This window comes from Aspergillus campestris (genome assembly GCF_002847485.1).
Source record: "Aspergillus campestris IBT 28561 chromosome Unknown P168scaffold_3, whole genome shotgun sequence".
In the NCBI taxonomy this organism is placed as follows: domain Eukaryota; kingdom Fungi; phylum Ascomycota; class Eurotiomycetes; order Eurotiales; family Aspergillaceae; genus Aspergillus; species Aspergillus campestris.
Window position 1 is genome coordinate 2,043,810 of NW_020194338.1, and position 21,943 is coordinate 2,065,752.

The window sequence follows — 21,943 nt, forward strand, 5'->3', positions numbered from 1 at the left end:
AAAAAAAAAAACAGTAGAATAAGTGCTACAGGTGGGGTGAGTCTCTACGGAGCGGTAGGTCCCATCAATATTGTTTGATATTATTGACATGGGTTCGGTGCTATACTTGGACATTTGGAGGCACCGTCAATAATCGTCGATAATAGATTAATAGTACTGCTTTCCCACATGCAGCTAGACGTGGTAGTGTGATGTGGGGACAGGGCTAAAGTGCTCTAGTGAGTACTATATATTGTGTATATCTTCGGTTAGATATATAGATCTCAGATCTAGTCGCTCTTATATTGGATTCTGATCCGGACAACACTTGGCGTGTACTCATTCAGAAGTTACATACAACTCCTGATTGTGGACATTCGCCTGTAGGATGACTTGAGTCGCATCAGGTCGCTAGCTACTGGCTGATCGTGGCGAGCTTGGCTGCTATCTTAGGGAAGTACTGAGCAACAAATCCTTCGCTGGAGGTGAAAGCTAGTTAGCAATTGTAGGCACGCAGGGTCTGATAATGGATCGGGTCTTACGTGTAGAAGCTGTGGGCGGAACTGTGGTCTCCCACAAGGTTATGGGCCAGTTCATGGCACAGAATAACCCACCAATATACCAAGGCGTCGGTCTTGTTACCAGCAGGCGTCTGAAGCAACTCCTTTTCATGCAGTTGCTGGAAGTAAAAGTAGTTGCAAAAGATACTGCCCGCTCGGTTGAAAGCAATGGTCTTCCCGCCGGGGTCGTAGAAGATGCTGAGGATGTTCGCACGCAGGGAGAAGACCGCACCGCAGTCCAGCAGCAGAGAGGCAAACAGGTTGATTGCAACACCGTGCTGGGCGAGGAAATTGGACCGGTCGGGGAAAGTCCTCACGAAAAGCACATTGATACCGCAAGGGAGCGTCGCAGCAAACTCCAGGTCCTGGCTGGGTTTCTCGTCGCAGTACGACTTGGACTCGCCGATTTGATTGGTTTCGGGCCGACTGTACACACCGTTCGAGCCATGAGGTCGACAGGCCTGAACAGCAGAGAGGAGCTGTGACTGTAACTGGTGAGGAGAACTGACTGTCACAGGAGCTTCTGGACGAGACGACTTTTGCGGATCTTCGTTCGAGTAGGGTGGGGGAGGGGTGTCTGCGGTTGGAGACTGAGGAGATTCACCGCCCGGGGAATTGTTTTGGGGACGCCCATTATCCAGGCCCAGACGCTTGGAGAGACTGGCGAACAATCCGCGCGGACGAGGTTCTTCGGGGTTCGCTGGCTGCGTATTGGCACCGACATCCCTAGTAGAAGGCGTGTCGGGGAAATCACCAGGCATTCCAGACTGCTGTTTCTCTTCAGGCAATGGTGTTGGTGCCGGTGCCTGAGCCCGCTCCTTCGACCATGCAGCTTCTCTGTCGAGAAGCCGTTGCCGTTCCTCCTCCAGCTGTTTCTGGCGCCGGTCCTCTGCCATCCGGGCCTCGTAGGCCTTGGCCTTGAGAATGCGCTCCACATTATATCCACGAGTCTTTAGCTCCAACAAATCAGTCTTCAACAGCATCTCTAAAGTGAGAGTGGAGTGAAGCTTTGGCCGGACAAGGATGAGATGTACAAGAGCTTGACTGATTTCATAAAGATCATACTTGCCGGGGCAAATCCACAGAACCCATGCCTTGGATTGCTGTTGCGTGATGATGGCGCTCCGCTTTTGGGTATGCGAAATTCGCCGCCCTCTAAGGGACCTTGTGAGGGAAATGGACTGAACCACCTGCACCTGGAGGAACTTCTCAAGCCATCGGACATCATGTTTTATAGCATCGGTGGCCAGGTCGTGTAGAAAAAGCCGCGAGCGTTCGCTGATCAACTTCTGTAGTTTCGCCGCTGGGCGTTGATCGGCAGCAACGGAACCCCAGTGAGCCCGTTCCTCCACGAGTGCGCTCAGCGGAGCTGCCCCCAGGGCGAGATAAAAATTCTCGAGCAACTCTTCCTGCGGTGCCACCAGCATGTGTTCTCGGAAAAGATTGAAGCTTTGGAAATCATCGACAATGACTGCATCTTTTGCAACGACCAGCGTCCATTCCTTGATGCTCTGTTCTCCATCCGAATCCGAGTCGGAGTCTAGGTTGATGAGATTGTGTTTCTCACTTTTCTCCTGGGAAAGAGACGTGATGTCTTTACTGGCTAAGAGGAACGGAGATCTTTTCATCTCGTTGAAAAGTTCCCGGTCCCTTTTCAAGACAAGGAGGTTCTCCGCGAGCATTCTCAGGAGTTTGAGATACTTGTCTGCGCTCTGGAACGTCGAAGAAATCCTTGCTGGTTCTTTGACTAGCATGCGGGCGATCTCGATTTTGGTTGGCTCCCTCTTGGAGCCAACTGCCATGAGAAAGAAATTCGCTTCTTGCCCAAAGTCGACAAAGTCAAAAATGTCTCGATAATCCTCGCCCTCTCCCAGATAACAAAGCCTAGGTGCCACCCGGCGTACATCTGACCCCTTCTGGGCATCCCGAGATGTTGATACGGGTACAACCTGTGCATTGCTAACACGGTCGATATCGCGTGCCTTGAGGTCGCCAACCCTTCCGCCGAGATATTTGAAGAGGACGCGGGCATCGCGTTTTGTACATGGAGGGTGTTGGATCAGATAATCCAGGCATTCGGTAAGCGAGGGGTGTTGTTTGACACCGAACTTAGAAGCATGAGGATGTAGGTCTCGCCGTAGGATCTTGAAACCACACAAAGTAGCATTCTCATCCGTGAAACACTGCATCGGGACGCTCAGGCTGCTCGATCCTTCCAGAGGCAAGAATGGAACATCGTATGAGCTGCAATCAAACGTCGAGTAGCCATTGTCATGATACTCGGCAATATAGTACGACATGGCTTTTCCGTGGAGACTCCAATCATTGTTTGATGCGGCCTTGGTGATAATCTGCAGCATTTCGGGGGCTGATGGGAAACTCCGAAGCCCTAACGTAGCAAGGAAGTTTCCTTCGCGGCTGTTGGGTTGGTATTTTCCCGGCCATTCAATCACGGGCAGCCCAAGGGCCCTGATTGAGTCCTTCGGTTCAAATAGCTCGAAGATCTTGAAGCGTTTCCTGGCAGAAGCACCAGAATCGCCGCTAGGCAATTCAGCGGTGCAGATACTAGTGTTTTTCAATCGTTTGATGTCATTTGCAGGAATATCGTCACGGACCGAAGCAAGATAACGTATCAAATCGACATGGCTCCATTTCGCTCCATTGGCAGCCTCCGCGCTGGATGGGTCTTGGCCGGCTGGGTCAAGAAGGCGTTCGAAAATGACACCGAGATCGACGGTTTTGCGGACCCCCAGCGCGACCAGAAATTTCTCCTTGACACTATTCAGCGAATTTACGACAGGAAGATCGTCAAACAAGCGCACAGAGGGGAAGTAGGTTTCTGCAGGCCGCTTCATGCCGAGTTTCGTTGGCATGATAGTGTGGGGTTGGAGTAGGGCAATCAGGGTTTGTCTTGATGGCTGATTTAGATGCTCCCACTGCTTGGATAGAACAGCCAGGACCTGACCGGAAAACGAGGCGTTCTGTGTAATATCTTGCTCCAAAGAAAGGGCGCTCCGGTTTCCGGCATTGTTTATAAGCCAACGGATCCAAGGAATCGTCTGCAGCTCCACCCACCCAAAGGCCTCTAGCTCCTGTTTAGCTAGGGATTTGGTGTATTTGAAAGGCATAACATTCGGCGGCAAGGGCATATCAGCGGGAACTCGTTGGGCATTCAGAAAACTCTGGATATTGGCGAAAACAAGTAAACGAGACGTGTTACTAGATCCGTCGTCGTCGCTCGCCACCGCGACTCCTAAAAGGGTCTGCACAGAGGAAGGATCGAGCTGCCCCGAGGCAGCTCGTCGGCCCAGCCAAGAGAGGAACTCGATGATTTGACCAGAGCGAAGCGTGCTGGATTCTAATTCCTGCTTGATATCCGAGACTGTGATATCAGTGACCAGACCGAAATCCGTTAGTTTTCGGACGAAGTCTTTCGCGCCCGATATAAATTCATCCGGCAAGACCGGAATAGAGTCCATGAAACTGAGATCTTTGGGAGCAATGCGCGCCTGATGACTTTGAATGACACCGCACGTTGATAGAACTTCGATAGAAGCTTTCCTATTGCACGTCCAGAACGAATCCTCAATCGTCTGCCCCAGAAGCGAAGATGGCGTCGATTCCCGAAACACAAACTGATTCGATGTGTGGATTGCCTCTGGAAGCACGCCCACTATATCCTGCTTTCGGATCTTCGAATTCCGGGATGGTTCAATTGCTGAAGATATTCGGGACTTTATCAATGCCATTTCCGCCGCCCAAGCGATGCGGCAGACGATGCCCACCGCCCTCAACATTTCTAAATTCCATTTACTGATATAGCGAGTGTTGAGGTCAATGCTTTCCCGTTCGACGGTTGGAATCACGGATGGGGCCGAGATGTGAGCATTCAGGCCTGTAGTTTGCTGCGTGGGGAATCCTATAAAGACCCTTCCTGCCCGCGTTGGGAGAATAGAAGAGAGAATTTCAGAGTTCGCCCCGGATGCTTTGGAGGCTAGATTCGTGTCATATGAGGGGGTCAAGATGGCGATAGTGGACCTTTTGGGTGGAGGCTTGCGAGTCGCGCGTTCAAGCTCGCTGCTCAGAGACCTGCCAACGGACGACTGGATAGCTGCGGTACTGATATGCAAGAACACCGATGCCGTAGTAAGACCAGTGAGATCCGAGGCATCGTTAGCAATTTCCTGTTGGTCGGGCTTTGCTTGCTTTTCAGGGGCACTCTGTCCGGTGAGTCGAGAAAAGAAGGTACGGAGTGAGCCAGTCGTGTCCCGAAGCCCTTCCCGCAGGAAACTCGCATTGGGATTCCACTCCACCACTCGCATCCAGGCAGCATCGACTTGCGCGACTTCCCGAGCGACATTGACTATACTCATGAGACCTTGCGGAGTCTTGGTTTCGATATCCCTCGGGATCGCCACATCGACGCTGGGGGCTCTCTTCTTGGAGAGTCGCAGTACATTCCAGTCATCCAACCACAACTCTATGTTTTCAAGGCTGACGAAAGTAAGACTGCTGGATAAGAACTGGCATAGCTGCATCAATGATGGAATGGGCGAAGTATCGTTACGATAGTCCAGTACGAAGGTCGTCTCGGGGTTCGCCGCCTCGTTCAGTTGCAATCGGCGGGTAAACAGGGCATTCCCTTTCCAATAGAAAGCCATAGCATCTGTCCCCGAAGACACAAACGGTTCTTCGCAATCGTCAAAGACACTATAGAAACCGACACCAAATGCTCCAATTTTCGTTTCATCGGGATTGCCATCTGCAATGCGCTTCAACCGAGCCCAGTCCTTTTCACTGAACGGGGTGCCGTTATTGGATATTAATAGACGCTTTAAGGTGTGATTCGATATGACATGCTTGATGACAGTCGAGTTATCGGCTGACGGAGGCAATGGAACGGTTGTCGAAGGGATCGTCTCGAACTTGATGGTCACTTTGGTGGCGTTGGCATCGGCGGCGTTCTGGATCATTTCCCGTAAGACTGTCCTGTTGGATGTGCGATCAGCGACCCTTGTTCAAGATGATTAACAGTGGAAGTCTCCAGTACCATTTCCCTGAGTACCGCGCCAGGACTTTCGAGATCAAACCACGCGTGTCCACGGTGACGGCCTCCTCGTCATTGCCCGACCCCATAGTCTGCGCCCTCAAGGCGTTGAAATCCACCTTCTGCGCCATCTTCAGTGATTCACACCGAGTCCTTGATATCTAACGCCCAAGAATAATTAACCGGAAGAAAGATAGGTGTATGAAAGACAGGAAAGGACTCATCCAAATGAGGAGTCTATACGGCTTGGGGTATATGTTGTGGATCACGACATAACATGCGGCAACCCGAGACACCGACAGATCTTCCGAGTCGCTCTATATGAATGGATCAGAAGGTAGAAAAGAAGAATTAAATCAATAAAAACATAAGAGAAACAGGAACAAACGCCCAGCAAAGCATTGGTGACGGATGACCCGGGGTGGAAATGCGGAGTTATGACCGCCGGTTTGACTCGTCGTCCTAACTTTATCGCTGCTTATCAGGAGATGTGCCTAGATCTGCTTATGTCACCCGTGGATGCCTGGACTAAGCTAGGCTAGGCTAGGCTAGGCTAGGCTCTCCCCCCGTGACACACCGCCCGCCCTTTTCCCACCAATTCCCCCGGAGTTGCCAGTGTTGTCATTGTGGTGGAGTGTTATTCTTCCTGTTGGATTGTACGATTGCTGTTGGTTTCCCTCCAGAGTGTTCTGACAGCTCCACGATATAGATCTATCTTGATTGTCTTCGGTTGCGCGCTTTCTTTGTGGAATCTCCCCGGTTCGAATATGCAATGATTGTGTCCCTCGTTGTATAGAACCCCCCCGGCAAGCTGGCCCACCTCCACCACCACTCCTTTTGGGAGCAGTCCTGAACATCCGATCAACTGCCTGCGTTTCATATCGCTTTGAATGACAGTATGGGTGTCGATCCTCTTTCTCCAATCGCCCCGGTGCGCCTACGGGCGTTATTACTTCCTGTGGGGAAGATCAAACGCTCCAGGTTCCTAAGCTTTGCGGCGAGACTCCAAGCCGAGAATGTCGTCCGCCTGGGGGACATTAGTCCTGATGCGCGACCCAATCGAAGTATGCATTGAACCCGTCTGATCCTGCGATAGACTCGATCTATCCTTCTCTACACTCCTGAGGGGGACTGTCAATAACGTTCTCGTTCTATCCTAGACATGTTTTCCCCGCTCGCGTTTCCGACAGGGATGATTCTCTACGACCTTTCCTACTCGGTGCCTCCTACCTCCCACCTAGAGCTATTTCCTTTTGAGGTGTTTCGTGAGCCTCTGGTCATAATCGCGATTGCCGATGGGGGGGAACTAGGTGGACCGGCCGGAGAGGCTGCAGGAGCACCCTCCGAACAGTCCGCAACCCCGCATGGGATGGACGAGCTTCGACAGGGACTGGAGCTCATCAAGGAGAAGAACCCGAGGGCGTTGGTCCATCAGCTTCTCATCTTCGACTATGAGAATGTCAACAAGATCACCAACGATCCAGATGGTGTTTTGTGGATCCCAGGCCCGCAGGCGTCCAAGGCCACCACCATGAAAACCGTGCTCTGCGACATCACATCCGTGCTCCTTTCCGAACTGGACGAATTCGCGAAAATCATCCAAAGTATACCCTCGATTGAGTCGCCGAAGGCGTCGTCCTGGGGTCCACATCGAGGTCCCGATCTCCGTCCGCGCCCAACAGATCGGTTATTCCACCGGATGACCATGCCCGCGCAGATTCCCAACTCGAACGGATCGCCCGAAACACCCCCGCAGTTGACCTCGAACCATAGCTCGCCCGTTTTGAGTGACCATGAAACGCCTACGACTTTCGATGAGATCAGTCGATCGATCCAATTGGCTAACCGCTCGAGTACGTTTGGAAAAGCCAGTTCCCAGCCGGTGTCCAAGGAGCACAGCCGTGACCGAATGTCTGTCAGTAGTATGAGCGCAACAGACCGGACAAAAAACCGAATAAAGGGTCGTATGGGTGTTGTGGTTGGAACCCTCTTCCTTCAAGCAGGACGATGGCCGGATGCGTTGAAGGAACTGGTAGAGGCCGCGTCGAATGCTCGAGCGAGTAGTGATTATGTTTGGCATGCAAAGGCGCTCGAATCAATTCTTCTTTGCCTGCTGATGTTCGGCTGGGCCGGAATGGATTTCCAGGTATATGGTCCTGCACTTCTGTCGTTGAGGACTGTCTGACCTCTGTCTAACTGCCCCCAGATTCCTCCCATTTGTTACCCAGTGGCCGAGAAATCCTCGAAGTCATCTCACAGCAGCGCTGTCGACACGAGTGCCGGGCAATCCACCCCCGGGAATCGGGTCATTTCTCTCCAAAATCTGTCGAACCTCTTGCCCGACCTGGCCAATAACATACTCAACCTTTACAACCGTGCGGCCAACATTACCAACGAGCCTCTCCCCCAGCTCGTTTACTCGGAGACCGTGATGCGACTGTCGCGATTATTGGTGGCGGCGTGCGTTCGCGACGGTGCTCTGGACGACAATGCTTTGAAGTACCTTGTGATGAACGAGCCTTTGCAACCTTTGTACCGGCCAGAACGGCCTCGTGGATTGGTGCTTCTTCGAAAGTCCGAGATTGCCAACTTTCTCTTTCGTGCATTGCCGCTGTCGCCCAGCTCGGATCTACCCGCCACCGACGCCATCCCCATCATCATCGGCGTCGTTTCTGTTCTGGATACACTTAATTTGCCGAGGAAAAAGGCATTTATCTTGAGGGAGTTTTTATCGATCATGGTTCCCACACTTGTTCAAGCTCGCAAAATCGGCGCTGCGGAAGTGGGCATCCATCCCGCTGCGGGGCTATCGTCTCTCAGTGACACAGCATTTGATATCAACGCCCTCGACATTGGCCCCGGAAACATGGAAGAAAGTATGCGCTCACTTCTTTCGACAGTAGGCGAGATTTATGGAGTTCAGCCCTCGTCTATCCCCGCGTGGGACAAGGCGTCAGGTGCGGCTAAACCGGAGCTTGTCCCCGAACACGACTCAGTCCCTGCTATCGTTGAGCGATCGTTTCGGCATGTCGCCCTGCGAGGCTACGGCGACTTGAATCTGAAAATCGACGTCCTCAAAGCATGTGTCAACTGCTGCGAAGCGCTCCCAGATTTTGGTGGCGTCCTCCAGTTTACGGTCGAGTTACTTCAAACCATCCGGGGGGACTTGATGCTTGCGGAGACCTACTATGATCGCCCCTACCTCCCACTGGACGAACAGGTTCGGCTTTTGAACAATATCAAACGGACTGTGGGAGCTGCTACTAAGTTGGGGGCGGCCGGGCTGGAGGCAGAGTATTGGGACGATTTTCTGGTGCGTGGTGTGCAGCTGCTCTCGCTCCCCGACCCCAGAAGGCCCGTACGCCGATCTAGATCAGCCCTTGACGCTGTAACGTCAAACCAAGAAAGGCCGACCAAAGACCCCTTTCTGTATAACCCTTTCTCGAAGACAAACAGCAAAGCATCCGAGCTGCTCATGGTGGCTGGGGAACACGCAGCCTTCCAAGTCACCCTCCAAAACCCTTACGAATTCGAGATCGAGATTGAGAGACTCCGTCTTGACAGCGAGGGCGTCCCGTTCGATGCGGTGGCCGAATGGATTGTTCTCCCTCCGCTGAGTTTGCAAGAACTCACTGTCTATGGGAAAGCGCACCAAGAAGGACCGCTCAAGGTGACTGGTTGTGTTGTTAAGGTTCGGTACTGCAGAGAACGGAAATTTCCCATCTTCAGGAGCCATTGGAGGCCCGAGGTTGAAAGCAAATGCAAGCGCACTGGGCTTGCGGCTAAGAAGCCTCCGACGGAGCGACCTCTTTCCTGGAGCTCAACCGAGTCGCGAGACGGCAAGCAAGTTATGAAAAAAGGACCGTCAACCACGACTTGTGAGGTCAAGGTAATCGGTCAGCAACCGTCCCTCGTGATAGAGTCGCTGTCATTATCGCAATCCGCAGTCATGGTCCTGGATGGGGAAATGGGAACCTTCAGCATTACACTACGGAACACATCACTCTGCCCTCTGGACTTCATTCTGTTCACTTTCCAAGACTCTACTGGCCGACAGATCCAGTCTGCGCTGAGCAACAAAGACCTGCTGCCAGTCGAGATCTACGAACTGGAGCTCAACCTCGTCCGACCGGCATTGCGGTGGCGTCGCGAGGGGTTGAATCCGAGCGACTTTGCTATTCCTGCAGGTGAAAGTGCCACGTTCACCATCGATATCCTCGGCAAGACTGGCCTGCAGGATTCCACGATCCAGATCGATTATTCTCGCGTGGGACTTCCTCGCGGTCAACTGCCAGAGGTATTCTATACCCGCCAGTTGTTCGTCCCGCTTACTGTCACGGTGAATGCCAGTATAGAAGTGGCTCGTTGTGATATTCTCCCCTTTAGTGGCGACTTCGCCTGGTGGAACCGCCAGGGCATCGACTTTGAGGCTGGTGCCGCAGAATCTACTGACCTTATTCCATCACGATTGACCGATAGCGATCCATTTTCGCCGGTACTTTCTCACATTGGACGCGGCTTGTATGGACCCGATCATTGTGTCCTACTTCTTGATCTTCGCAACGCTTGGCCCAACCCTCTATCAGTGTCCTTGCGCGTTAGCGAACAGCCAACGGCAATGTCGACGCAAGACATCGCCGACACCGGTGAGGAGAAGCCCGGACAGTATACGGTGTCAGGGGACCTTCAACCAGGGCAGACATCCCGCTTTGTTCTGGTGCTGCCGCGTGTCCATTTGGACAACCCTCACGCCTCAATTCCTATCATCAACACCGGCGTCAAGAGACAATTTGTGGTCAGTGCCCACAAGCTCACGTTCGAAGGCGAAGCAGCCTCTCGCGAGACGTTCTGGTACCGACAGGAGCTCCTCAAACGCGTGTCCGGATCGTGGAGCGAAGGCCCCGCCCGTCGCAAAGGCACAATCGACATGAGGAACTTGCGATTGAATACGCGCATGGTAGATGCCTTCTCCCTCGAGGACGTCGATGTATCTTACTCTTTGAACCCCTCCCGGGCGGAGGAGCCCACGTCGTCCGATGATGGGAAAAGCGTTGTCCAGCTCGGGCGATCGAAGTATCACGTCCGGACGGACGATATGCTAGATCTCACCGTCACCGTCCGCAACCGCACTTCCAAACCGGTCCATCCTCTGCTTCGTCTCCAACCAAGCCTCCGCCACCAGCCTAGCAACATTGCCCTGGACCTGTCGCGACGCCTCGCCTGGACAGGCATGTTGCAACAGGTGCTTCCCATCATTCACCCCGGGGAATCAGCAACCGCCACAGTCGGAGTGACCGTCCTCTGCCGCGGAGAGTACGAGTTCGGAGCCACGGTGGAAGAAGTCCGTCTGCTGCGACATCTACTCGACGCCGAGGGAGAATCCGTCTCCCACCAAGACGCAGACGGCGTCATCAAAGATACCTTTGGAGTGGACGTCGCCAAGAAACGGCGCATATGGCATGCAAAGGAGACTTGTATTTTGGAAGCCCACGAGTAGTCGTCGCATAATGCCGAGGACAAATACCTAGCTCACGAGCGCATCCTGCACGTTGCCGCTCACATTCTATGTTCAGTTCCCATGTACAGTTTCCCTCATATTCTTCCTATTCTATCTCTTTCTTTTCTCCCACATTCCCCTTTTTTTTGTACTGAGCGGAGCGTTCGTCTTGGGAAACTTTACCTTACCGGCTGTCTTCCACGGGAGCAACCCGTACCCCTGATGTGGATAATCTGTTTCTTCTCTTATATCCTATGTATGACTGATACGAACGACGCCGGCGACTACGTATGTGATCCATGTCTGTCTATAATAAGCCACGGGCAGAACGGCAGCCGTACAGATCTCGTCTCGTTTGATTAGTTCCCTCTATATAGACCCATAACCAACCAAGGTTAATTGACTGTACATATTTACTTTATTTCTACTTCACTAAACAATTCAAGCCTTTTTTGTGCTCACCAGTAGATAATTTCTGCTTACTGTGTGCTACGTGCTTGAGCACAAATAAGCATGCTTGAAGCGCCCTGCGCTGATCATTAGGTTGTAAGGACCTCCCCAAAGCTACAAGGGATTCAATGTTGGCCATCAATGTAACCTAGGTAGGTATGCTGTCTTTACAGGTCCCTAGGATGGCACCGAAGAATCAGATTCACTTGACCCCCCAAAGCCAATCTACTATATAAACCCCAGACCTAGCTATCTCCTCCCTAGGCCTCAAAAAAAGGATATCAAAATGCTCTGGAATACACGAGGAAGCGACAAACAAGGGGGAAAGGGAGGGGGACATCTTGTCCAACACCGACCGACGCCAGGTCACAACATGACCGTCCAGTGGAATAAAAAGCGTCAAAGAAAATAAGAGAAGATAATGGGAAGATAAGAGGATGAGCCAACTACCGATTCATCTCCCTCCGCAGCCGACCGGCGGCGGTGGAGGGAGCGGGCTCGGGCCAGCCGCTGACCGCGTCGTCGACCTCTTCTAGGAAACTGGTACTGTTGTGGACCGATGTGCCCCCGAGGACGACCCGCACGCCGGGCGAGCTGGCGTTCACCTGGGCGACCATCTTGGCTTCTTCGTATGTCACGCCCCCGACCATGAAGAGGATGATGTCTTGGGGCTTGTCGCGGGTATGGGCGCTATTGTCCAGGAATGGATACTGCAGCTCCTTCAGCCGGCCTTTGATCAGGTTTTGCAGTGTCACCTCCAGTCGCGGAGAGTGTTGCGTGTAGACGTTTTCTACACCCTTGAGTCCCTTGAAGCGGTCGCGAGCGCCGGAGAAAAAAGACGTGGATTCGAACAGATCTGAGAAACCCCCGGCTACCGGCGGGGCCTGCAGGGAGTGATGGTAGGCTAGCAGCTTGGGGATGATGTTGACTTTATACGAGGGGACACCGCCGGCCGTGACGAGTAGATCCAGCAAAACCGGAAGGGCATTGTTTGGCTGCTTCTCGTATCGAATGGCGTACAGCGTCACCAGGCGAATCTTGTTCTCGGCAGGCACTCTGGGCAGCTGAATGATGCGTTGCAGGTTCTACACGCCAGATGATCAGTCGCCATTCAGGAAAAAAGAAGCAGGGGGAACTTGAAGACATACCTTGAGGTCATTGGCATGGTTGTCGTTACACGCCAAGCTCTGCTCCAGCTCACTCACGTCCAGGAGATCCTCCTCCCCGACCCGACGGCTAAGCTCTCCGACCAAGGTGACATGTTTGCTCACGTTTCCGGACAGTTTGCGGAACTCGGGGTAATCCTCCACGAAGCGTTTCATGTCCGCGATGGAATCGATGTTCATGGTGTTCTGGGTCTTGGTCTGATACTGCTCGACGTACTCCTTGATGTTTTGGCCCAGGTCGCCGAAATTCTGGTACATGTTTTTCTTGAAAAAAGGGTCCTGGTCCTGGGAGAGAACGATCTCGCGAAGCTCCGGTCGGATCTCGGGCACATCCCGCAGATCGACGCGCCCGGTATGAATCCCCATCAACTCGTGGACCATCGCTTGGTACGTCCACTGGGTGAGCAACGGGGTAATTGGATCGTCCCGGCGGTCCAAGATCAAGAGGATCGGGGGGGTATCGGTCTTTCGAAAGTTGAACAATTGCTCCTCCTGCGTCAATTGGTAGCGAACCTCCGTGGCCAGCTTCTTCGCCAGGAGGCTGTTCTTCTCGTAGCGGATCAGAGGGTTCTTCTTCAAAGCCAACAAGGCGGCCAGAACGCCCTCGGTGGCCCTCTGGAGGGCATCTGGGTTCCACAGATCGGGCGAGTGACTCCACACCCGCTGGTTGGGGAAGCCCAGATTCAACGAATATAGGTCGGGGTTGGTGACGATGAAATCGGCGAAGTGCTCCTGCACGGCACGCACCACCTCATGGCTATCGGCCTCGGCCAGGCGCTCCAGGGCTGATTTGCGGACGATATTGCTGAAGTAGATGTAGTATTCCCCGTACTTGGGCTCGCGGAGTTCGTCGATGAGAAACTGAATCGAGGTTGGGGAGGGGCGCACGAAGCACAGGCAGCGCAGATGTCGCATTTTCTCCCGCGCGGCATTATCCAACCGATCGATCAGGTACACCTCATGATTCAGGAGAGCTGATTGTGTGATGGCCGTGGACACGATGGGGACCTAGAGAATCATCCATCTTCCGTCAGCGAAACCATGACATCGCGGGCGCAGGGGACCAGAGAGGAGGGAAAGGGAAGGCGGTGGTACCCACTGTCTCACTATCCAGAAGCAAGATCTTCATCTTAGCGGAGGAGGAGGACAAGGAGGACGAGGCTGACGCGGAATCACCAGCCGTGACCATCCTGGAGATGTACCCGGATACGGCGGCGACGACGTCCATGGTGAGGGGGTGGGGAAGTGATTCCAGGGACAGTCGATTAGGGGATGAAGATAGAGGGATCAATTAATTGAGTGACGTAAAGAAGAACCATGAGAGAGCACAAAAATAGGATATGAATGAGGAGAGTAGACAAAGGAATTGGAGAGGAGGGAGAGAGGAGAAGAGGGAGAAGAAGGAAGAGGAGGACGTGTTCATGAAGCCGAAGTCCAGAAGATCCGCGGACGCCAAGCGGCGGATCGTCATCTTTCTCTTCTCTCAACTTCTCTTCTTCTTCCACTTCTTCTTCTTCTTCTTCTTCTTCTCTTCACATCGCGGTTCGAGGATCTTCTTCGCTCAAGAATCTTCCGTTCTTGTCGCCTCCCATGTTGCTCCCTGCAGTCCAGTCCTTTCTATTCTAATCCATTTCTCTCTCTCTGACGCGCGCGCGTTCGGAGCTCATCATGTTGCCTTACGTCAATCTCCGTGGGTTGCTCTCCTCCCAGCTTCCTTTCTGTTACGACTTGACTGACCCGAATGATTGTCGTTTTCAGTGTTTGACTACCCTGCGAGACTCACCGGAGCCTCGGTGGATGAGTGTACGACCTTCTTCCTCTCCTTAACCACGTTTGAATTCGAACGCTGGCTTTGCTCCTGTTTCACACCGCTAATTTCAAGGTCTTTAACCTTTCCTATAGTGAAACTCATTGCTTCGTTTCTCCTGTCTTACCCTCTTGCCGGTCTGCTGAAGAGGATTCCCGACGCTCAGCCTGCCAAGAAGAATGCGTTCATCATTGGGGTGTCGCTGTTCTATCTGGTCGGCCTGTTCGATCTCTGGGATGGCATTCGTACCCTAGCTTACAGTGCCTCGGCTATCTATGCGATCGCATACTACGTCGATGGATCCTTGATGCCCTGGATCGGATTCATCGTCCTGATGGGCCACATGTCCATCAGCCACATCTATCGTCAAATTATCGAGCAGCCGCAGGCCGTCGATATTACCGGCGCCCAGATGGTGATGGTCATGAAGCTGTCGTCGTTCTGTTGGAATGTTCACGATGGTCGCCTCCCGCCAGAGCAGTTGTCGGATCCGCAAAAGTACGCGGCCATCCGAGAATTCCCGGGTCTCCTCGACTACTTGGGCTACATCCTCTTCTTCCCGTCTCTCTTCGGCGGCCCGTCCTTCGAGTACAACGACTACCGCCGGTGGATCGACACCACGCTCTTCGAAGTGCCCCCGGGGACCGACCCGTCCAAGGTGCCACCAACGCGCAAGAAGCGCAAGATTCCCCGCAGTGGCACCCCGGCCACCAAAAAGGCTGTGATGGGCCTGGTGTGGATCTTCGTGTTCCTGCAGCTGAACTCGGTCTATAACCAAGACACCGTGCAGGAGGAGAGCTATTTCCAACTGGGCTTCCTCCGCCGCGTCTGGGTCCTGTACCTCCTCGGCTTCACTACACGAGTCAAGTACTACGGCGTGTGGGCCCTCACCGAGGGCGCCTGCATTCTCTCCGGCATGGGATACAACGGCTTCGACCCCAAGTCCGGCAAGGTCTTCTGGAATCGCCTGGAAAATGTAGATCCGTGGGGTTTGGAGACGGCTCAGAATTCCCACGCATACCTGGGCAGCTGGAACAAGAACACCAACCACTGGCTGCGAAACTACGTCTATCTGCGCGTCACCCCGAAGGGCAAGAAGCCTGGCTTCCGCGCCAGCCTGGCGACCTTTGCGACCAGCGCCTTCTGGCACGGCTTCTACCCGGGCTACTACCTGACTTTTGTCCTGGGATCCTTCATCCAAACCGTCGCAAAGAGTGAGTCTTCCTCTTCCCATCCCACACCCCCCCACTCCTTCCCATTCCCCATTCTCACACCCCTCCAGACTTCCGTCGCCATGTGCGCCCATTCTTCCTTACCCCCGACGGCAGCCGACCCACCCCCTACAAGCGCTACTACGACATAGCCAGCTGGGTCGTCACGCAGCTCACCCTCTCATTCGCCGTAATGCCATTCATCTTCCTCTCCTTCGGCCCCTCAATCAGCGTCTGGCGCAGCGTGTACTTCTACGGCATCATCGGCAACGCCATCGCCATCGCCTTCTTCGCCAGCCCCGCCAAAGCCCTCCTCATCCGGAAACTCAAAGCGCGCAACCGCCCTCACGCCCCGCGCACAACGAGCACCGACAATCTCCAGCCGACTCTCGGCCTCCCCGAGGACCCCATCGAGGGTTTCGACGAAGCCGTGCAGGAAATTAAGGCTGAGATCGACGCGCGACGGCGCCGCGGTAGTGTGGCGAATATGCCCACGGGCGAGAGCTTGAAGGCTGCTGTGGAGAGTAAGATCGGCCGTGCGCTTTCGTGACCTCTCGCTTGTCACCCTCCCAGTTTACGTATGTCTCTCCGAGGAACGGATACAAGTGACTACATAGAGGCGTTTTTTGAATAAGCGACACACGATCTCACTGTTGGCTTTTCGGGCATTACCAGCTGTCTATCTATTGTTTGGACTACAACAAATTCCACCCCACTTACTAGAAGAAAGAAACCATGCACATAGCAATATACAACCAATCAATAAATCTCTAAAAGTGAATAAGTTGGACACTCACGTAATCTAACACACATCCATAAATACACGGGCGGGGTCAGAAAAGAACAACAAAATGAGGATCCTCCCAAGTAAACAGGAGGAGACGAAAGCAACGCAAGTATATATATATATATTTCCAGAATCGGTCCAAAGCCCCAATGGAGAAAAAAACCTTTTGCCTGCTGTGCTCCAGCCACAGACCACTGCTTTGTTTCCATCAGTCGACGGAAACAAAGCAGTAGCAGATAGATAAAAGCAAAACCAAACACCTGGATGGAGATCAAGGTCACAAACCGATGATAGAAAGAGATGATGAAAACAATAGTAATAATAATAAACAACAAACATTATGTGCATCACAGTCGTCGAGTCGTGTCGAGTTAGCTTTTTCTAAAAACGAACCAAAAATGCGAAGAGATATGCAAGCAGCCATACACCGGGGATGAACGGAAATGAAGCGGAAGGTAGAGTAGAGTAAACAGGGTGCGGAACGGAGAAAAGAAGAAGGGGTATCAAGCACAATTGGCTCCAAACGAAGTAAATCAAGAACAATGTTCGATCCAATCGGCGTGCTGAAGGGGTTGGAGGTCGGGTGAACCTCCGTCTGCACGAATTGGCGAACAAAAATAAAAATAAAAGGCTAATTCAAAAGCCTACTGTCGTCCCTACAACAGCCAGGGTGATCTGTCAAGGGTTAGATCCACATTTCACACCTACTACATCAAGACAAGGGGAGATGTCACATACAACGATGGTGAGAATGACCAGGCCCAGCGGGTTCATCCATCGGTTGAGGTTCCGCCACCAGCGGGCATTCTCATAGCGCCTCCGCTCAACATCGAACAGTCGCATCCGAAGAGTCGATTCAAGTTCGGAGTCGGTATCTTCCTCCAGGATCATCTCGGGTTTTCGGGGTAGTGGGAGAAACGCTGCCACGAGCCAGGCTGGAAAGAAATCCGATCAGTAAGTCGATTCACGGGTGCGACAATCCAACAATTTCATTCAAGGCGGACCTACCAATCGGGAAAATGAACCCCACGCTGAAAGACCATACTTGGATGTTCCTCCGGCCGAGCAAAGGCTCGGATCTGGAATCCATAGAGGGTGCCGTCCAGGCGTTGGCGCGGTGCTGCACAGCACGCCTGTCCGGATAGAGATGAGCGGACCAACTACTTCGCAAACGGTCCCGCGAAGTCCCAGGCCTGCCCTCGGGATCCATGCCCTTGACCCAGTGGCTTCGGGGGTCGCGGGGATCGGGATGCCACCGCACACTCTGCCGGCTTGCGTTTGTGCCAGTGCGTGGCCGACTGATCGTGGTTTCCATGCGTGACAGAGGGTGAGCATGGGTGCTCTTTGGACGCGCCTCGGGCGCATGGTGGGCTTCGACCACCGATAGGGCTGAATTCTCGGCTTGTCCCTCCATTTGATAATACATCCGGGCCCAGTTGGGGAGGATATGATAGGCGATGCTGGACGCTGTGCCGGGCCGCTTATTGCTCCGTACACTGCTCTGGCGCGAACCAGAAGACAGGCTATTTGGCACCGCCGGGTTTGTGGGCCGCGTGGGGAGATTAGAGATGTTATCCATCGACTCATCACATCCTGAGGCATCAACCAGCCACATCGAGGACGACGCGGGCCTCTGCCGCGCGAGCGCTGCCGGGGGTCGGGAGGGCTCCTCCAGTGTATTTTGCGTGGGTTCGTCTGCCGGCGAGGGGCCCCTTGAGTCATACTCCGCCGACCACCGAGAGCTTACAGTGGACAAGTGGGACTTGAAACGCTCGGAGGATTGATCCGACGGGAAGTCCGGGGTGTGCTCGGAGTCGGCGGAGAGCGATACGTCGACCCTAGAGCTGGAGGACGAGGGCTCTCGAATGCTCGGATACTGGATGAAAACCCCGCTGTCCACAATGGCTTGGATGTCGGACGGCGGGCCGCTTCGAGAAGACTCGGTGGCGGAACCAGAATGGCTGCGTTCCCGGGGTTGGGTCGACATCGACCGTACGGATGGAATCGAGGGATAGTGGCGGTGAGAACGGATGGAATGCGAACGGGAGCGTGACCGCGACTTCGAACTAGAGCCGGAGGAAGAGCCATGTGTCCACTGAGCAGCTCCCGCATACCGGATCACGGTACCCAACGAGTTCAACGACGAAAGGGAATTGGAGCGAGATCCGGTGTCGGGGTTGGAGGAGGCGCCGAGCCGGACAAAGTTGAGACTCGAATTGTCAAGTTCGACGAAATTGGGGCTTGACGGTGGACCGATCGGTCTCACATTAGGGCTGGAGTGGCTCGAGTTGGCATGCTCGCGCATCGAAGCCTGGCGGGAAGATGGCTCCGAGATGACGGTCTTGATCGTGGGAGCCGCTGCGGGCAACGTGTTCGGTTCATCGTCCGAGTACGCGGCGATCGACCCCTGGTCGGAACCGTGCTCGCGGGGCTTGGATTCCGAGAGTTCTGAATCTGGGTCCGGGAAGGTCGATTTGCTGGACTTTGGGTCGTCCTCCCAGACCTGGGACGGGGTGTTTTCGGCATCGAACGTTGACGACAGGTCCCATGGATCGCTGATGGAGCGGACCAGACTGCTATCCGGCCCTTGGCTCACATCGGTCGAGACGGTGCGGGAGGATTCGTGCGGTGCCTCGTCCACATGGAATCGCGCGTCCGGAACGAACTCGTGCCCTTTCCCGGGGCGCGGAAGAAGGACATGCTCCGGCTTGGTGGGGTACGGATTACTCGTGTAGACTCCTCGTTCCTCGTCGCCCTCCCCCTGGTCGTTGTCTCGGTGGTGAACCTTGTCGCTAGCCGCTCGTAAGGATGTCGGGGGAGATGACTCGTTCGTGTGCGATGGGGTTCGCTCGTGGAGAGCTCTCCGCTTCGGAGACGAATTTCTCGAGGAACCACTGGAGCGCATGTCGTCGAGGCAATTCGGGATTAGTTCATTATCAGTAATTACCAACAGTAGATATTAGACAGGCATGAATTAAACGTCCCAAGGAAACACAAGACGGTCTATATGGGGTGGGGGAAAGAAAAAATAAACACAACAAGGCAATTAATTAAAAAGTGGAAACAAAATACGGCGTATCAAAAACAACAATGTAAGATCATCAATGGCTGCTGAGCAAAAGATTAACAAGGGCAAATTTGGTGAATAAAACAAGCAATCGACAGACAATTCTGCTGAGATAAAGACTGGGACTGGGGAATTCCGTCTTTATTTTGGTTGTGGTCAGCAAATCGACTGGGGGGGTGGAAGTGATGCAACCAGGAATGTTGTTGTCGGCAAGAAAGCGGGCGCAATAAACAATGGTCAACTGAACCGATGTAGATATGATCTAGAACAGTCAAGCTTCAGAATGAATGTGGAACCGACGGAACCGAAAGAAGAACCAATTCACGTCGAGAGTTGGGTAAGCGGGGTCAAGCCCAGCAAAGCAAAGCAGAATGGAACAGAAGCGCAAAAAGGCCAAATTGCAAGAATGAGAGAAACGAGCGTCGAGCTCGAGGGGAAAGACAGGCACGAAACTAAGAGTTTCTAAAAGAACGACAAAGAGCAGAACGACTGGAAGCAAAGAGACCCAAAAACCTGAAACGAGCGGCTGAGATCGATGCGGCGGCAACAGCACTTATCTATAATTCCATTTGGCTTCGGAAAAGGGTACGAATTCAAAAAAAGAAATTAAGCAAAAGTCAAAAAAGAAAAAAAGACGAACTCCTTCCACCCCCTAGAGTCAAGCTAAAAGTCGAGCTAGAATTTTAGCGGACGCCCCGGAATCTCGCTGCTCAGCGGTGAACGAGTCGCTGTATCTAGGGAGGAGTTAATGCATGCTGCGCACGCTCTAAAGCACTGGTTTGAAACCCCACGATTGGGAACTCAGGAAGGGGTGGCCCAAAAAGAGACCCTCTCCATTAAAAAAAATAGATTTCGAGGTGGAACATGTACACCGTGTCTGTGTTCCATCGAGATTGCTCAGTGTAACTGATTTTCGGGAAAGGCGCGCCGTAATGATTTTCATGGAGTTCATGAGGGACACAAAAGGCCAGAGAAGACGGGCTCGTCGTCATCCGGCCCTAAGACATATGTGGATGAGTGATCGTCGGCACTCTCATAATAAGCAGATCCATAATGGTATTCATCCCCGACGGAATCATCTTCATATCCATGGTAGGGGAGTGTTCTCGAAATTAACCCGATCGAGGTCATTTCGCTTGGTGGTTCGCGGATCAGATCAGTTCCCCATCGGCCCCTGTCCGGCTGGATAGCAGATTAGTACCCGATGCTATTATTATTAATGGCGATTTCCAAGGTTACATAAATCCCCCAAGATCAGGGGGCTTCCAAGTTCCACCGTGGGATCATCCCAACTAATCCTCTTCTGGGGGGATGAGATGCAAAGCCAGGCTGCAAGAAGCCCAGCCAGCCAGGCACAATGCAGGGAAGGCTGCAAGGTCCTGCCCGTGCGTCCTCTTACAGGTGTACTCTAACCTTGTGTATGTGTGCGTATGTGTATGAATGGCTGGATGTGTGTATGTATGTATGTATGTATGTATGTTTGGACGTATGCAGGTACGTACGGATGAATAGATGGATGTCGTCCAACTTTGTCATTTCGACAACTCGAGGGCTGTGGAATCTCGGATGTCACGCCGTCGTCGTCCTCGGGCAGGTCCTCCACGAGGGAGCCAGTCCGAATTGTGACCAGTCTAACCGCTGGTGGAGTTCGAGACCCTCAAGGAGACCGGAGATCGATCCACTCCGGCAGTGTGGCTGAGGGCGTTAAAGCAAGCCGATAATACCAGACGGCGTCACTAATGTGATTGGAGATGGAGAAAGGGGGATCCGTCCCTGGTCAATCGCCCAGCCCAATCATTGATTTGAATTCAGAGACCAACGTTTCCCCTCGGTACGGGGCAGGATCATTCTCGCTCCCAAGGCTGCCAACACATCTCGGTGGAGACTGACAGTCGCAGACTTGCAGTAGCGACGGCGTTTTCCCACCATTGGCCATTCTTGCTCCGAACAACTCGGTCGCTCATGATCAACACTGACCATTTGGGGAAGCCCAAGGAGGATCAAGGAATCGGATTTCAATCATTCTGTTAAACGTATGCCGATGTTCGCCAGCTCTGGGAGGGGTCATGGAATACCTTGTAGACGGACGGTGATGACAATTACATTGATACTGGATTTTGAAGACATACATTCTTCCGAGTTTCACACATGTCGTTGAAAAGTTAAACCACTAATCACTCAATTGGAGCAGTACCATGGCTCAGTTTCGGCAGTCGCGGTAGTTGTACCAGGGAAGTTAAAGAACAATAAGAATGAACAGTAGTTGGTTAACCCAGACGAAGTGATTACCCATCATCCCGCTGCCAGCAACTTCAGGCAGCCATCACCTTTGTCTCTTCCATTGCATCCCAACCCGCCGGAACTTTGGTCGA

The 21,943-nt window shown here is 53.2% G+C and overlaps 6 protein-coding genes across 6 annotated transcripts; 3 read left to right on the forward strand and 3 right to left on the reverse strand.

The window, feature by feature from the left end:
* Window positions 1-90: 90 nt before the first annotated feature.
* On the reverse strand, window positions 91-6,020 carry P168DRAFT_249750 (histidine kinase-like ATPase domain-containing protein). Its single transcript, XM_024834186.1, has 3 exons — window positions 5,590-6,020; window positions 522-5,528; window positions 91-458 (listed from the first exon to the last, which is right to left on the reverse strand). The coding sequence occupies exons 1-3, from the start codon at window positions 5,715-5,717 to the stop codon at window positions 395-397; spliced, it is 5,199 nt and encodes a 1,732-aa protein (XP_024695457.1). The 5' UTR covers window positions 5,718-6,020; the 3' UTR covers window positions 91-394.
* Window positions 6,021-6,484: 464 nt separating this feature from the next.
* P168DRAFT_325681 (TRAPPII-specific subunit TRS120) lies at window positions 6,485-11,479 on the forward strand (the record flags this gene model as incomplete). The annotated part of the gene is made up of 3 exons (XM_024841037.1): window positions 6,485-6,650; window positions 6,777-7,732; window positions 7,793-11,479. The coding sequence occupies 3 exons, from the start codon at window positions 6,485-6,487 to the stop codon at window positions 11,081-11,083; spliced, it is 4,413 nt and encodes a 1,470-aa protein (XP_024695458.1). The 3' UTR covers window positions 11,084-11,479.
* Window positions 11,480-11,669: 190 nt separating this feature from the next.
* Window positions 11,670-14,061, reverse strand: P168DRAFT_325682 (Sec1 family protein). The gene is made up of 3 exons (XM_024841038.1): window positions 13,799-14,061; window positions 12,682-13,707; window positions 11,670-12,618 (listed from the first exon to the last, which is right to left on the reverse strand). Exons 1-3 carry the CDS (start codon window positions 13,925-13,927, stop codon window positions 11,980-11,982), a joined length of 1,794 nt encoding a protein of 597 aa, XP_024695459.1. The 5' UTR covers window positions 13,928-14,061; the 3' UTR covers window positions 11,670-11,979.
* Window positions 14,062-14,237: 176 nt separating this feature from the next.
* P168DRAFT_249761 (lysophospholipid acyltransferase) lies at window positions 14,238-16,473 on the forward strand. Its single transcript, XM_024834187.1, has 4 exons — window positions 14,238-14,389; window positions 14,458-14,502; window positions 14,602-15,720; window positions 15,789-16,473. Exons 1-4 carry the CDS (start codon window positions 14,368-14,370, stop codon window positions 16,265-16,267), a joined length of 1,665 nt encoding a protein of 554 aa, XP_024695460.1. The 5' UTR covers window positions 14,238-14,367; the 3' UTR covers window positions 16,268-16,473.
* A 667-nt stretch (window positions 16,474-17,140) lies between these two features.
* On the reverse strand, window positions 17,141-19,409 carry P168DRAFT_295790 (putative serine-rich protein; the record flags this gene model as incomplete). Its single annotated transcript, XM_024838066.1, has 3 exons — window positions 17,141-17,179; window positions 17,243-17,439; window positions 17,513-19,409. The coding sequence occupies 3 exons, from the start codon at window positions 19,407-19,409 to the stop codon at window positions 17,141-17,143; spliced, it is 2,133 nt and encodes a 710-aa protein (XP_024695461.1).
* A 1,436-nt stretch (window positions 19,410-20,845) lies between these two features.
* P168DRAFT_120031 (uncharacterized protein) lies at window positions 20,846-21,318 on the forward strand. Its single transcript, XM_024832612.1, has one exon. It carries the CDS (start codon window positions 20,929-20,931, stop codon window positions 21,268-21,270), a length of 342 nt encoding a protein of 113 aa, XP_024695462.1. The 5' UTR covers window positions 20,846-20,928; the 3' UTR covers window positions 21,271-21,318.
* The last annotated feature ends 625 nt before the right edge of the window (window positions 21,319-21,943 follow it).